Here is a 17,396-nt window from a genome sequence, read left to right as displayed (position 1 = left end):
ACTTAAGTATCTTGCTAATTTGGAGTCTCTATCCATATGGTCCTATCTGCAAGCCTCCTGGAAGGTGTTGAGTGCTATGGCTTCAAGGGATGTTGTAGGTACTCAGCATCTTGCAGGATCAGACCTACATAGTGTACTTTATGGTAGGTGTATGTAATGTGCAAAATGTGTGACAAGGTGCTCTCTGGCCCATAATGAAAAAGGAAGCATAAGAGGCATGGCCTCTGGTTTCATCAGTTGTATATGGGATTTTTTGCAAGATAACATGCAGTATTTTTGTGGCATGCCTGAGTATCTGATAGGGAAGTATGGTCAATGTTAATGGGGCAGAGTTAAGATTATTGCAGGGAAGCAAAAGTGCATTTCCTCAATTTCAAGGATTTAGTGTGTTTTTTTAAAAAACATTTTAATAATTTCCTGAACACACATTATTTATAACCTATGTATAAGCCCCTTCATTTTCAGTTTAAACTGATTTTTACCAAAAAATTTCCCCGTTTTACAAAAAGTATTATTCATTTTTTTCTGATTTTCACTCTACTTTTCTAAACAAACAGGCACGCACACAAGCTCTGAAGTGCACACACATCTGAATGTACTGATGAATCTCATGCCCATCACATATACATTTCAAGTTGTTAGCAGATAAGTTTAAATATTTGACACACTAAAATGGGAAGAAAGCGAAAATCTGTATAGAATATGTTTCAGAACACATGGAAATATTCAAAAGTTTAAAAACAAAACAGGAGAAAAACAAAAACACAAAATCAGGAGAAAAAGATCAAGTTGAGTGTATGCACTGCAAATGGAGTGGCCCAATTATTAAATGTAAATATTTATAGGCCAATAGTTCAAAGTCTGCAACAGTAAACTATTTATTCAAATGAAAAGTTTTATTTGGGGATTGGAGATGTATTGTTTTCTTCAACTCAGAAGTGGCATTATTTTAGTTCTGCAGCAAACCACATTAATGCTTTGAATTCCATTCATCAATCTACTGAATACTTTCCCCCCAGTCTTTCCATCCAAAATAAATCCCAATATTTACCAAGAAAAATTATTAATAGTTTTTTGCACTGATTTGCACTTTTTTTTTTTGCTAAAAAAACTGAAATTCCTGGAAAAATTTAAATAAAATAAAAACTGAAAACTGAAATGACCTTATCTTTATTAAGTAGTTGTCCGAAACTTTTCTTAGTTTTCATTTTAGTAGTCTAATATTTCACTAATTTATACAGTGTTGTTTCAAATTTCTGTAAAGACATGTATAAGCTGCATAGGTTTTGATTTGCAAACCTTGTAAAGTATACAGAGGCCAACACAGTGCTGACATCTGCAGGCTGCTTGTAAGCTCCATACCACTAATTATAGCTTATAATATTGTGTAGAGTTTGTAATACTAGTGAGGAAAAAAAATGAAAGAATTTAGGAATTCTTAAAAAGAGGAAAAATTAAGCCTATGTACTAGTTTTCATTGGGCTTAAAAGGCATAAAAATTAAGTCTGAAGCCTTTAGGACTAAGTACTTCAGATATAAATGGTCAAAAAAATCTTATATAACAAGTGTTAGTGAGAGAAACAACTTTTTTATTTTGAAAGACTCATAACTGGAAAGAGCTGGGTCAATTAATCTCAAATTTTCAGATAATTCTCCTCAATCTGAAATGTTTGGGTTAAGCCCTGCACCCTCATAATGCCTGAGATGAACCCTGTGCCCATATAGTCAGATTGAAGGAGCAGGGCAGTATCAGTATGCAAAATATCAATCTGAAAGAAGAGTTTTTGTGAGAGAAAAGAGGAACATGTCAAAACCAGATTTAGAACAGACATTGTTTTATATGGAGTCACTTTCTGTGGCCCATGATAACCAATATATTATAGCTTACCAGATGATATAGTATTACCTGTAAAGAACTTGAAGACTGCTTTGAGTAAACAGACATTCACATAGGACAGAATACACTGTGGTTTTTTTAACCTTAATTTTAACTTTTTCAAATAGGATCTATTCTCTTACTTCCACTGTTCCTAGAACCAGAGTATACAAAAAAAGTTCCTCTTCCCCTTCTCCTTGCCAGCTTCTTCTGATGGAATATAGACAGCTGACTGTGAGATCCATGCAATGGCTTTCAAATTAGAGCTGGGCAAAATTTTCAGATAAATAGTTTATTCAATGAAAAAGGAAGTTTCAGGTTGACCAAAACTATTCATGAATATATTGACCAAACAAACAAACACACTGAACATTGCAGTAATGTCAAAACAAAATGTTCTGTCCCAAAAAATTGTTTAGACTTTCAGGCATTTTGACAAAAGCAAAGGAAAGGATTCATGGAACAGCCAGAGGAGGAGCCTTCCTTGTAATCTTTAGCTCAGTAGTTAGGACGCACTCACGTGGGATGTGGGAGACTAGTTCCATTCTCCACTCTGCCTGATGAGGAGAGCCATTGTGGGAGACCCTAGTTCAAATTCCTTCACCTCATCAGGCAGAGCAGTGAATTGAACTCAGGTCTCTCACATCCCAGATGAGTGACAGCTCAACAGTCATCAACAGAATCTCCCATCATATCCTGGGTCTGGCCAGAGTAGCAGATCCTATATACAAAACATGAAATGACAGGTAAGAAAACTAGTTTTATCCTTTCTCCATGGTAGGATTCATCATTCTAAGCAGTAGTTATGGGAAATGGCCAGAAGTGCACAAACTCCCTTCCAAAAAAATATGGAGGGAGAGGTACATTTTAGAGATCCATTGCTCTAACAAGAGGAAGACAGAAGCAGAAGATACACTTGCGTCTGAGTGTTTTACTTGTTCCCCAATCAAAGCAAGAGCTATCTGATGTATGGTGAGACCATTTATATACTGTATTTATAAGTGATATAGCTTTGCTTTTGTTTTATTAGACAAAATTGAGAGAAGGCTAGGAGATTCTGCATATGAAAACAGCAGGTAAGAGACAAATATTAAGTCTTAGTAGTTTGTCAAAAAGATGACCAGAAGGCTTTTCAAGGCTATTGGTTTAGTCAAATGAAGCACTGTAGCTTCCTGCTTGCAAAGCCAGCAAGTCATTGGTGGAGTGAGCACTATTTCCTTTCAGAAACTACTGATCAGCCTTGAAATCATTTTCTTAAACCATATGGCTTTATACCAAATACAGTTTTATACCCCTTAACCACACACAGAATACGAAGTTGATATTCTAACCTGTTTGAAGGTTTAGCAATGAAAGAGGATAGCGATCTAAAGTGTTGCCATCTCTCAAGATTTTGTCATGAGACTAGCAATACTTGGTGGGTTTTTGTTTTTTTTATTTAAAGCACCTGTTCTTGGAACCATTTGATTATGCAAGAATCTCTGCTTTCACAAGAAAAAAAATAGTTTCTTGCCCTCATGGCTGGGGAGAAAAGCTTGAAGATATGAATTCTAAAGGCTAAAAAATAAAAAATAAAAGACTTAAACATCTCATGATTTATAAGCAACTCATGATTCGGGGTCCAACTTATTTTTGAATGTTTGCAGCTAGTAAAACTGGAGTGCTCATCCAATTATGCAGAAATAGTCTTTGTAGGGGAAAAATCAGAAAGAAGTCTGAAAACCACCTTGGTCTGCATGTAGGGTCACTTACTAGAGAGATACTCACTCTCCTGGCTGAAACAATGGCCAGGATATAAGGGACTTTAGGGTCAAAATATGGTTAACGCTTCTGCCCTCTGTTCAAAGGATGTCTTTGACAGAGCCCAAAATACTCTGTTTAGCTTCTGTTACTCTACTTTGAATGCCCAACAGAAGCGCTGTCCTAAGAAACTGCTTTGAGGAAGCAAGATGTAAGAGGATGCAAAGTAGGAAATAGAAGAAATTGGGTACATTGTTTCTAACAAACTTGAACTTTCTTGAAATTCCAGCTTATAACTTACAGAAGCTTTACAGGTCATCTGGAATTTCATCTGAAAAGTCAGCCAAAACAGGTTAATCTCCCTGAGAAAGCACTAGGAAAACAACCTCTCCAAACAGTCCTGAGAAGTTGAGTGAAGTCCTTTCAACGTGTTAAAGGAAATCAAGCAGTTCCTTAGAGAATCCATGGCTTAAAAACACTATCAGTATGGATCCCAGGTTATACATGTAGAGATCTGGACTATTCAGAGAAACTTTATGAATGGTCTTTGATCCTCAGGAAAGTCTACATACAGGGTTCTGCCAACATATGTAATATTCAGGGAGACCCTAGTCAAGGTAGAAACAAAGAAATCAGGATGAGTAAAGCCTTTTCCTGACTGACCCTTCTGGCCACTTGGCTACTAAGTCAGACAAATCATGTATAAGCGCACAGGTCTGCCCACCACTGAGTTTCTCTGTCTTGGTTTCATATGAATGTCAACTGTGCAGGGGGATTTTGTGTGTGAGTGAGTGAGAGAGAGAGAGAGAGAGAGAGAGAATGAATGTCAACAGGGTAGGGGGAGAGGAATTGTGTGTATGTAGCATGAAAATCTGTATTTTGCTGATGGGATTGCCACAGATAACTCAATTTAAAGGAGACTCCATCTGGCCACTAATGGCTTAAAGACCTTGTGGTTGAACTCCCAATCTTCTACTGCAAAAACCAGTCAATGCACAAGTTTGACCTTAGGACATATGCGGCTGAGACCAAGAGAATTTGTTCCTCCAGAAAATTCTGATGGACTCGAGGTTCGATAACCCTTTCTTGATTCTTCCCCAGAAGTCAGGTATAACATGATTTTCCTATGGACAGTAATAACATTCTACAGAATCTCATGGAGACATTTCTCAAGGGCAAAGATTGCTCAGACAAACTAGAAGTTTTTATGTTCCCCTTTTAATGGTGCTGTAAGCTTCCTGAAATGGCCATTTCCCCAGAACCATGAGAAAGTTCATTTGAACTCCTGCTCTTAAAGAAGGCTTCTCAGTAAACAGCAGGACACAGGATAAGTCACATGAAGGCTTACCTCTGGGGATTCCTTTCCAATTGCTCCTAATGAAGGGAATAAGTTACTCAGTTTTTCATTGGATTCAGAGCTACACTATGGGAGACTCTCTGTATCTTGAGGATTCCCTTTGAATGAGGTGGAAAAAGTGTTGCTGATAAAAATATTTAGGAATATGGAGATATGTCTTGAGGGGACTGGCTTCTCCTGAGGTGCCTTGGTCAGAAGAGATATGAACTCGACATGATAGAAGCCTTCGATGCACTTAGTGAGAACGAACACATTTGAAAATAGACTAAGCTTTTTCATTCTTCTTGAACTAGGAAGTTTGGCCCACACCCAAAAGAGGAGTTTTTATGATCAGTATAGGACTCTGAAGCTCATCTGTAGATTAGTGGAAATCAGGAAGGTGCTTGTCAGAACAACTTTTAGAGATTTTTTTGGGGGGGGGACAGACAGTGGGAAAATTTTCTGAGCAATTTAATGTTTAACAACGCATCTGAATGTTGTATTGTTATGGCCCACATACTTCTCCCAGCTACTGATACTAAAAGGGATCTGCAGAGAATCATATTACATCATGGACAGCCTTGCAGAAAATCAATCAGCCAACAGATATTAACTCCCCCATGCCCCCTTTCTCCATATTTCCTACAATAATGAAATAAGGAGAGGGTAAAGGAGGAGCAATACAATTAGTTATACATAGACCATCATCATTTTCTAACCTGCTAGCACACAGAAAGATTTGAGAATAAGGAGAAGTGTATTAGCCATGGTATTCCTGGAGTGCTACAGAAAGTCTGGGTGCTGAACATGACTAAAAACGAATGACGCTTGAAGTGAGTCAGTGACTTGGGGGATCAACTGCATTACATTTTTAGAAGGTTTGGAGGTGAGGGGGAGTGCAGGGCTGTTGAGCTCACTGTAGAAATAACAATGCTCTTCCAAATGAGGACAAAACTTTGTTATGCTAAAGTAAGGAAGAGTCTGTTTTAGGAAATGAGGAAGGAGAGTTGGAACACAAATGTCTGTGTAATCTGGTGAAGCTAAAGATGTGCTCTGTAAATGGCCCTCTCAGTTCTAGGTTCAGCTGCTTAGAATCCACTACCTTCCACAATGTTAGGAGAAAAGCTAAATCCTCCAAATCAGACCCATAACTTATTTATTTTGCCCTTTTTCCTTCTCCTCGATTTCTCTCTCATTCTCTTCTCTCTCTGCTTTTGTAAAGGCCACTGCAGAGAAGGGAGGGACAGAGCTGCAACTCCTAGATCACAAGTACAGAGAACGCAAGGATTACTAACAGGGAAATCTGTGTATGAGTGTTTTGTGAGCCCTTTGTGCACCTGAGAATACTGTGGAGAAGGGCCCTGAAAGGTTCTATGGCCATCTCTTAGGAATGAAGGTAAACTGAACCAGCCACCATGGCTACCTGGGAAATACATTGAGGGACAGGTAAATCATCCATTAAGTCTACTAATTTCAAGTTCTTCTGTCTTCCAACAAGTCCTTATGTTGTTTCCAAGCTCCATTTAGGAAAATCTCTCTGAAGGACATGTTTAATGATGAAAAGAGAAGGCATAGAAAATTGGTGAAGAAATATGAAAGAAAAAAATATATATATTCAGGTTCTGCCTCAAATGGCTCCCCCCAAGCCTTTTCCAGCACTGCTACTGAATAGGAGGAGGGGACTGCCACATGTGGCACACCCTTTGATTATCACTCTGAGTCATAATACTTCTACTACTTCTAGCTCTGGGGAAATGCTGCAGAAATCCACCAGGCTAAAGGAGCCCTCCTGCTATCCTTCAATACTTAACCGTTATAAAGGGGAAAGAAGACAGCAAAAAAATCCAGCCAGGAAACAGTAAGCAGAGGAACTACTGGCTCAGCATATGGAGGCAAAAAAGAAGAAAAATAAAAAAATAAACCCCAACAACCCAAAACAGGATAACAAGCAGAGCTGTTGATGTGCCAGAACAGGTGGTGATGGTATCTAGGATCTATTTATTTATTTTCAAGAAGGATTTTTTTTAACCTCCTCCAACATCAGTAGAAATGGCAGAATACCTGGAAAGAGAGGCCATTTAGTGGATCCTACAATGGAAAGCACTACTTTGTCTACATGAGACTTCATGCACAACTGACATCATAGCTTCTATTCCAAAATATTTAATATTCAACCATTCATTCCTTCTCTATAACCTTTCCAATGAAACAGAGGTGACTCAAAGAACATAGGTGCATATCTGTATCATATATCAGAAATGTCAGCACAAAACCCATGGATGAGAAGTGTTTGTAAGGATTATTTACGCGCGCACACACACACACTTTGGCTATGTATAAAGTTGGCCAAACTATCCCACAACACTAGAGGGAAAACCAAGGTGGATATTTTCAAAAAATTGTCAAGTTAACTTAAATGTCAAAAAGCGGTATGTTGGAGGCATAATTAAGATTGAAACAGAAGAATGGATTTCTGTTATTGTTTCTGTAAACAAAATACAAGATTAAGTTACATACAGTTCCAGAGAGGACATCATGAGGGCAGCAGTTTAGGAGGTGGCTCTTGCACACTCGGTCATCACTGAATTTGATTCGCTGACGGGTAGTATCCCCTGAAATATAGAAATGAAGACACTCCAGGTTAGACAAATGGAGAAGCCAGCCTGCTTTTGCAAGTTTTATGTTCAAAGTGTTAACAATTCCTTTACCCCAAAATGAACAAAGAAACCCTAATGGAAGCTAAAATTTAAAGGATTAAGTACCCTTTAATGAATCCATACCCAAACATTAACTATGTATTAAATTTTTTACATACTATATACTGCTGTTTAAATGTAATTATAAGCTTCCACCTTTCAAGTATTTTAATATACTTTTTATTGAAAAAGCAGTGTATTAGGTAAAAACACTTTGCTAAGATAGCATCAATGCAAGATGCTATATAGGTGTCTGTTCCAGATTTTGTGTAAGCTACCATAATGGATTTGTACTTGGCAGTTAGCATATAACAATCTTACAAACATGTAATACACACTTAGAGCCTCCACTGAACACCATCTGCCATTTCTTCCATTACTTTCTTCTTGGATGCAAAGCACCCCCTTACTTCTGGTGGGGCAGGGTAAATAGAGGGCAAAAGAATGGTTGAAGTGATTAGAAACCTGAAAGAACCAATCATACAAATAGACATTGCCTATATGTAACATTACTTTTACAGAAGCTTGCAACCCCCATGTCATAGACCCCATCTGTTCCATGTTGCTGAGCTGGAAGCATTTTAATTCTATTTTCATAATGGTGTAGCTCCTGCATCACAGCAGAAGCATCAACCAGCTTACCACACAATGAGGTCCAATTGCAAGTTTAAAAAAATCCCATCTGTGAACAAGGTTGGATAGTTCAGTTCCAAATAACCAATTATTGAGGGTTTTTTTATTGCAGGATTTGTTTTCCTTAAAAAGTCATAATGGAACAGCCACTATTCCATTTCTGGAAGTGAGGTCACTCAAAGATTTTTTTTCCTATAGAGATACAGGAGTTATAAAACATCTCAAAATCTCACAGGGTGTCTGTCTACTCATTAAAATACAATAACCTCCTAGCATCACTATTAAATGAAAACCTACTGGTGAATTACTGAAGCAAGGACAGCTGTTGGAGAAAAAGTACAATGAGTTCAGTTTGCAACTTTTTCCCATCCCATTACCAAAGTACTTTAAAGAGGGTGGATAAATTTTGCAGTTATGAATGTAGTCACTTCTCCATTCTAATAAACCTGAAACATCTGAGAATTTTAAATCTATGAAATGGTTCAACAAGCCCAATCCATTTGTTAACTATACAATAAAATGGTAACGTCCTTCATTCTATTATGTAATCTCATTTTAAAATATCACTGCTATGCATAGGAAACTAAAACGTAACATTTTCAGATGGGCTGAACTTCATTCAAGTTGTTAAACAACTGAAAATTTTCAGAACAAGACACACTTAATTTGCCTGTAGGATGCAACACAATCTTAAAACCAGTAATTCACAGGCTAGAACAGCTTCGGAGCAGTTCAACAATAGGTTTTCTAGAGGCTAAGTCTTCAGTTTTAATAGGTTATTTGTAAAACTAAAAATTTAGAATAATCCCTTATTCAATCACGCCTGCTACTGCAGTAAAAGGTTTTTTTTGGGGGTTCATTTTTTTTTAAAAAAAACACATAACTGCGTTTGTTCCACATTCATTAACACATCTGAAAAGTTAGTGATAACTCACGGCTCGGCGAATGCGGGGCCTTTCTGACACTCCCTTGCAGATTGAAGTAGGCAGGCAAAGATACATTGAACCTTTATAAATAAAACAAGGGGCCAGATTGTTCAGTTTGTATAGAATAGACTCTGCCAGCAATTTCAACACAGCATCTAGAAATACATGTTGACTGTAAAGATTCTTGTACATAAAAACAAATGAACAAACCAACTAGTGTGTTAAAAAAAAAACAAAAAAAACAAAAAAACAGCTGATGGCCTACTAGAACTACTGAGAGGTATACTGAGACTGGGGAGTAGCTAAAGGACTTATGTTCCTCAAGCCTACGGAGATAGGAGTGTTTTCAGATATGTTACTAAGCTCCAGAAGGAGCATTCTTTGTACCTTTGCCACAATCAACTGCTGATTGTACAGCAGCAATGTACTCAAGTCTCTCATGCTTTTCCATTTACATAGCATGTGAGATTTAGGAAGAAGGGATGGGACAATACAGAGAAAACAGAGGTAGCTACAAAAATGAATGCATGAGTGACAACAGCTTTAGGAACCTGTTCCACATTAACATTCTAGTCACTATTTATGGATTCTGTATTAGGTCTTCACAAATGTTTCCAGGGTAAGTTAGATCTGCATATAGCAAATGCCTGGGGCTCACTCTGCTGTAAAGGGAGAAACCTTTTAAGAATTATTTTTGTAATGCAATAGCAGATGTTCCTTCCCAGAGTTTTCCAATAACCGAGTGATTTGGGTGTGAATAAGCCAAGGTTCACAAGAGTTCTACTAATCAAAACAAATATTCCTCTTTGTCTGATTGGATTTAATTAAGCAGCCACAGCATTCACTTTAATATTTTACCATATGAAAATAGTCACTAAACAAACCTATGAAATACTTATGAATATAATCTTGTGTTTTCACAAGGGAAAAAAATCTAAATGCAATTAGTAATAATTTTAAAGTGTTTTAAATTATCCTAACTGATTAAATACAATTAATTAAACCTATCCCTTTGTAAGCAGTAGCCTAACTTTTTGATTGCACCATGCTGCTTTTTTTTTAAACCTTGATTCCATTGTTTTTCACATTTTCTGAGATAAAATAACTCTGTTAAGTAACTTATTTTTTGTAATTAAGGCATATGTATTGAGGCTAAGCCTACTGGAGACCATAACGCCTTAATCTTTTTTAATTACTATTCTAATAAATTAGTTTTTTAAAATATTGACTACTTTTGATATTGGTCAATTGATAGGTCAGATATTGTCAATTATTTTTGGACTAGTCAAATGACCAACCCTATTCTTAACCTTGCCCCTACAGAGTATTCCATGGTTGATCTTCAGGGCTTACACATATTAATAAATTACCGTTTTACATTTTTAATGTGTTACAGCAATCAGCATCTATTATATTATGACCCATTTCAGTGCTCCCAATTGGATTTTATTTGTTATTTGTTTATGTTGATTGACAGTGGATTTATATGGAAACTCAAAAGGATTGATTTAATTCACCTAAAGAAACAGCAGCTTCAGTTTTATTCAAGATATCTGACCCAAACCATATTTCTGTGATGTATTACACTAGGGGTGAGCGGGAGAAGAACTTTAAATGGGAATGAAGCTATTCAGGAAAAAAGCCAATTGTCAAGGATGCTTCTATGCTTAACCATCTCATTTCTTGAGATGCATGCACACAACGCTGCTGTTAGTATTAATACACACATCAGGAGGAGACCAGACCCCAAACAATGGCAATAATAATGCAACAGTCATTTTAGAAAACTGTTTTACTACATTAAATAAAAAAAATGTTGACTAAAAAGCAACAAAAGTCAACAGCTAAGACCAAATTATACTGCTGAACTTTAAAGAAAATTTAAGGGCTAAGAGCACACTTAGTACCTGTAAGCTCTCAAGATTGATCCTCGTAAGAACAAGTCATTTTAAACACCCTCCAAAAATCAAACTTTGCTGTGAACATCCACCATGTTCCTTCAGTTCATGCTTGAAGGAATTTACAGTACATTTTGACTGCTGATTTTGGCAATGAGTTTGTATATTTCAACCATCTTTTGCAATAACTAACTACAGACTAGTTTCATTTCAATCCATCTCTTGTTCACAATATTGTAACATACTATGAACAGCAAGTTATTCCTTCCATTTTAGAACCATATATTCTAGCAGGAATTACCAGTTAGTGCTAAACCTTAAACTCTAATACCAAGGCACAAGTGCAATGCAACCAAACACAATGTGTGTGTGTGTGTGTCTCTATCTCATAGACCTGGAAGGGACCCCGAAAGGTCATCAAGTCTAGCCCCCTGCCTTCACTAGCAGAACCAAGTACTGATTTTGCCCCAGATCCGTAAGTAGCCCCCTCAAGGATTGAACTCACAACCCTGGGTTTAGCAGGCCAATGCTCAAACCACTGAGCTATCCCTCCCCCCCAATGGCAATGTGTCTTTGCATTTGGAGGGCAGGATCAAGTTCTTAGGGTTTTTTTTCTGTATTACACTATATTTACCAAGACAGATTAGGCTTTTTCCTCATAACTTACACACCAAAAGTTTACATCTGTTTAATACCTACCACACTGTCTTTACCATAATAGAATATATTATTCCTATTAATATAAGTGCAGAATACATCATACTTTACACTGCGGCAATATAAAATTGACAGCTATATGCCACCGTCACGAACAGTTCACTTAAAATTTACTTCTGAACATGCAATGTATCGAGAAGGAACATTATTCCCATGCCCGTCCCAAGAAGCAAGAAGCTACCAATTTATTTTTATACAGATGTTGTTCTAACAGGATCTTCAATCCTAGGTCTCAACTCTGCAGCCTGAGACTGGCAAAGAAAAGTTCTTGAACATTTATGTTTATTTAAAGGGCAACAGCAGCAGGGCTGAGCACAAGTCAGCAGCTCACTCCCCCAATGGCAGATGTATGCCAGTCACTGAGAATGATCACTGCCCTGGGAACCTTCCCATCAGTTCCCAATTATGAAGGAGGTAAACCTCCCAAAAGAAACAAGTCACCTGATGTTAAAAATCTGCATTAAGTGAAATAAAATTAAGCTGCAAAAAGCAAAGATCACGTCAATAAAAAAACCCTCCAAACTCTGAGGAAGCAGTGGGCAGGTGAGAAGAATCCTGTTGGAATTACAGCTTCAGAAAAGAATTGCATGTCCGGAATTATCGCTTCTCTAAAGATGCCATCCAACAAGATTCTCATTCCTGGAGAGTAAAAAGTACACCTCTACCCCGATAACACGCTGTCCTCGGGAGCCAAAAAAAATCTTACCACGTTATATCAAACTTGCTTTGATCCACCGGAGTGCGCAGCCCCGCCTCCCCGAGCACTGCTTCACCGCATTATAGCCGAATTCATGTTATATTGGGTCACATTATATAGGGGTAGAGGTGTACATGGGATGTCCCAAAAGAGAGCAAGGCTGCAACACACAACACTAAGTCCAAAACCAATAATGTGACCAGGGAGGTTTATAAAAACAAAATTAAATACACAAGGGAGGGGTTAAATGCCTTCTACTCTCAAACAAAACACAGACAGCATTAAAAAAAAAAAGTATAAAAACCTCAAAATCAGCCAACTCAGATATGGGATATCCTAAAATGAAACAAAAAACTTTTCAGGACAGAAGAGTTTGTTATTCCCTACTCTGTAAACAAATTCTGTAGCACAAAGAAACCAAAACGTTATTCCCTCTTGATAGCTGAATCCAAGAAGCAATGTTTTGCGAACAGCTGGAGAAAGAACGATGAAGATGTCTGTGAGCCAAATATCTAAGAGAGGCAGGGGAGACAAACTTGCCTTAGATTCAGTGAGGTTTGACATGACTATCTAGTTCATACCAGCCACGTCACAGCAACACAAAATATATCCAACAACTTTGACATGGTCTTCATAAAAATTATTGAATCAATTCTAAACAAAACATTTCCAAAGTTGTTGGAGTTTGCAAGGACTTTAGTCCCTCTCAAGGAAAATTTACAAGAACGTTTTAATAATCAAATATATGGAAAAGGAATTCCCTAGGATGGTTTGCGTTGAATTGGCAGTTACCAGAATACAATGTGAGAGAGACCCTATGACACTTGTTTTCTCTGGAATTTCAGGGTCCACTGAGGTTGTCACATGTGGAGATGCACCATGGGTACTACAAAGCAACAGCCACAACTGTGTAGCTAGGTACTTATTTGACCCCCTTGTTCAGGGTAGCAACTAAGAACATGGGCTCACTGGCTCTGTCAGGAAGTACTAGATTTCTTGCAGCATCTCTTCCTGATAAGGTGCATGACATATTCTCAGTAGGGTAGGGACAGAGGAGAAGCGATCTGGATAGTTTTCTGAAAACCTGAACTTGTAGCTGCATTGAACAACTCTCAGAATGCATGTGTTCAAGGTGACCATGTGTTTCCAGTTGGCCTTGGAAAGCACCAACTTTCTTGTAGCCCCAAGTGCAAGAGATACCTGAAGCTATAGTGTCAAAGCTGGAACTTTTGTGCATTGAGAGCACTAGCCACAATACAAAACATACCCACCTACACAGAGAACTCTGATTTCTTTACCCCTGGGTTGTGAACAATGGTTTGAAGCTGGGTACTAGAGACCTCATGGTAGCCTCACAGAGGATCTGCAGTGATCTGGCTGGTTTGGCAAACATGTCATCAGTGATCCCTTGGAGTTTGAGAATGACTGTCTTCCATAAAATGATCACCAGTTATCACTGGTGGATCTGCAGGTGGCTAATGAGACCAATCCAGGATCCACAGAACTTGTCACAACCGGGACAGACATTTCCCAATGGAAGGGGTAGATCTGGATTGTTGAGTTGGGCTGCAGCGCATTCTTTCCTCCTTTCCTGTTTACCCAATTCCTGTTGTCTCAGTTGGATCTCAAAATACTGGGGTCCTTGCCACAAGGTCCTTTTCCATTTTGGTCAGTCCAGGGCTTGGGTTTCCCAGGAGTTTATGTCAATACTTCATGTTGGCTTTGAGGGTGTCTCTGAAGTGCTTTCTTTGCCCAGCCCTCGTCTGTTGGCCATGGCTCAGTTGTGGGAACATGACTTGCTTTGGGAGCTGATTTTCTGGCATTTGAAGAACATAACCAGACCAATGGAGGTGGTGGTGGATGATCAAAGCTTCAATGCTGGAGGTTTTGGCTTGGGACAGAACATGGACATAGATGTGTCAGTCATCCCACTTGATTCAGAAGATCCTGCAGATGCACCATTGATGGTATCATTCAAGAACCTTGAGGCGTCCACTGTACATGGCTCAAGTTTCAGCACAATACAAGAGAGCTGGGATAAAAACGGCCTGGTACACACAGCAGCTTGGTTTGAACCTTGATGTCACAATCTTTGAAGACATGTTTTCTCAAACATCTGAAAGCTGCACTGGTGCATGGAAGGCGGTGTGGAATTTCCTTGTTAATGTCAACTTTCTGTGACAGATAGCTACCAAGGTAAAAGGAGTGCCTTGACGTTCTCCAGGGTCTCTTCATTGATCTGAATTATGGGAGCAGGATCCTGGTGATGCAGAGCCAGTTGGAGGAATACTTTAATTTTCTTGGTGTTGTGTGAGAGGCCGAGTTGGTTGTAAGCCTCAGATTTTTTTAAGATAGTCTTCCGAGTGGGCGCACAGGGCCCAGTCATCTGCATACTGGAATTCAATGACTGATTTAGTGATAATGTATGTCTTGGATCAGAGGTGATTGAGGCTGAAGAGCTTGCTGTCCATTCTATATTGGATATCAAATCCAAACATATAATGGATCACTGAATCACCAACTCCACCTCAAGAACATGAGCATAGATGGAGTTCGAGACATCTTGACTGAAGTCTGGCATCAGCAATATGTCAGAGAGCTACTGATTTTCTTCTAATACTTCATGAGTTGACTGGAGCTCAGTATCACAGACTTCAAAAAACTGAGGTTTCCAGCATATGGCGGAGACAAGGCTTGTAGGGTACTTGTATTCCAAGGTGATGATATGGGACACTTCAATGACTAGGCTGCTTCACTGAGCTATCACAGAAGTGCTACATTTGGGCCAAAAAGGACTGGCAGACAGACAGACACAAAGTCAAACGACTCAGATGTCTCAGCTAACTTCAAGGAAGAAGCCTCAGATTTACCCTATGAAGCACTCTGGCCCAGACTCATGTCAGATGTACATGAGTTTCTGGAGTTGCCTGGAGGATGCATTAGAGACATTCTTCATGTTTTCTTAGAGCCCAAGGTGACATCTGCCAATATATCTGGCACTCCTTAACATTGTGGTTGACTCTATGCGGAGACAATGCAACCAATATGCTCATTTGTCATTAATAGTCCTGTTGCAAGGATGTGGTATGAAGCTTGTGAGTGGTCTTCCTGGCTCCCTATATGTCCTTCAGAAAAAAAAAAAAAAAAATACCACCAGGAGATATGAGGCTCAAATGATGCACCAGAGCACTGCAGGGTGCTAAACACAGGCTCCAAATTCCAAGAAAACCACTGGCACTGACACTAAACAACAGGTGCCTAAAATATGAGACACAGGCAAAGCTGCTTCAGAGGTGTGGAAGTGCAGATAGACAAATAGGCAAAGACCATGGGTAAGCATTGATTGAAGTGTTGATACAGCTGGTGCAAAAGACAAAATTTAAGAGACTTGGACCAGAATGGAAGCCAAAGACTTTACTACGAAATATTGTGTGTATTTCCAGGAGTCAGGGGAAAAGAGCTGGTGCAATGACTGGAGAGGTCCTTTGTGGGCCACAGTTCAGGAATTGAACTGAATGCTCCAAAAGCAATAGTTAAACTAAATAGGATGGCATGCACCCAGCACTAGAACTGCTGGCCTATTCGCCCCACCAATGATGTACATATGGACTAAATGTATTCAAGAGCTTAAGAAGTCCTGAGTGTCTCATGCTGAGGTGGTGAGAATCCTAACAGATGTTATGTTTAGAGAAGGTTTTGTTTTCCATTAACAGACAATTCCACATCTTAGTCTGTACTCTGCTTCCACTTAGATTCCAGTTTTTATAAATGCTCATGATCTAAAACTAGACAAGTAACCTATACAACTGTAAAGATTACTTTATTCAACTCATTTTAATAGTTTCTTCTACATCACTTAACTTTTTTTTAAATCCCTGATTTTCCTCATATAAGCCTCATCAACAGACTACTCAACTTTGACTTTATATCATCATCTGTCAGGTTATTTGCATACAAAATAAATGCCATATCCTGAACTATAGGACTACAACTTGCTATGTCACTTCACCTTAGAAAGAAGTCAGGCTCCATTTGCTCAATACCTTATACTGAGTGTTTACAGGATCACAAGCACGTATGTGAAATGTTGAAAATAATTAAAAACTTAAATTTGTACTTCTTGCAAGTACTAAATGAAGTAATCTCAACAACATGATGTGCAGGATAGGAATGACAGATCAATAAGAAATTGGAAAACAAGTTTCTACCTTGCCTTACTATTGAACTATTTAACATTTAAATAAAATGTTACTGCCTACTAAGTAAATACTAGAGTTCTGTTAGTAAGCAGTAGTAAAGCAAAATGAAAACTGGTCTTAACATCTTGACACTGAGCATACATGGTCACTGCCAATTTTAGTTAAAGGTCTTTATTTTCAAATATATTTCAGTTTAAAAATAGTACAGAGTGCTTACTGTCAGGACAAAGCTACTACCTAACGGTAGTACATGTCTGACACTACTTCTTGTTAAACCCTTTAAAAGAACTGTGTCTATCGAACATACAAAAAAAAGTCAATTTAATAAGCTCAGGGCTAAGTGTTATCAATCTGAGGGCTCCTCCCACACACTCCCTTTTATTAGCAAGTTTTGAAGTACTCAAGTTAGAATTGGATGCTGATCCTCTCATCCCAATTACTGTTTTGAGATTGAAAACAGCATATGCAAAGGAAAAAAAGGCATGCAAGTAAATTAACAGATATGTAACAAAACTGTGAGATATGTATTTCCAGCGCTAAAAAAATAAAATATGAAACAGAATTCTCAAAGTTACCATAACATACATACCACTAAATTCAGGAAGAGACTGTTTTACTTAACACTATGCAAAAATGTATTTCATAATTTACTATGCCAAGAGATATGCTTGATATACC

General features: G+C 38.3%; 1 protein-coding gene across 12 annotated transcripts in view; it reads right to left on the bottom strand.

Annotated features, from left to right (window-relative positions):
* Positions 1–17,396, bottom strand: part of LOC101937547 (putative RNA-binding protein Luc7-like 2) — an 84,709-nt gene that overhangs the window by 49,946 nt on the left and 17,367 nt on the right. For 4 of the 12 annotated variants that reach the window (XM_065562652.1, XM_008173245.4, XM_065562604.1 and 1 more), the window contains one exon: positions 7,470–7,564. In XM_065562652.1, the coding sequence (XP_065418724.1) occupies positions 7,470–7,564 (95 nt within the window). Of the gene's footprint in view, positions 1–7,469; positions 7,565–7,986; positions 8,114–9,216; positions 9,288–17,396 lie in introns of those variants that run through there. The other 8 variants (XM_042859709.2, XM_042859710.2, XM_065562597.1 and 5 more) reach the window with 4 other exon arrangements.

This window comes from Chrysemys picta, chromosome 1 (assembly GCF_011386835.1).
Source record: "Chrysemys picta bellii isolate R12L10 chromosome 1, ASM1138683v2, whole genome shotgun sequence".
Lineage (NCBI taxonomy): Eukaryota > Metazoa > Chordata > Testudines > Emydidae > Chrysemys > Chrysemys picta.
This window is presented reverse-complemented; position numbering and strand designations above follow the sequence as displayed.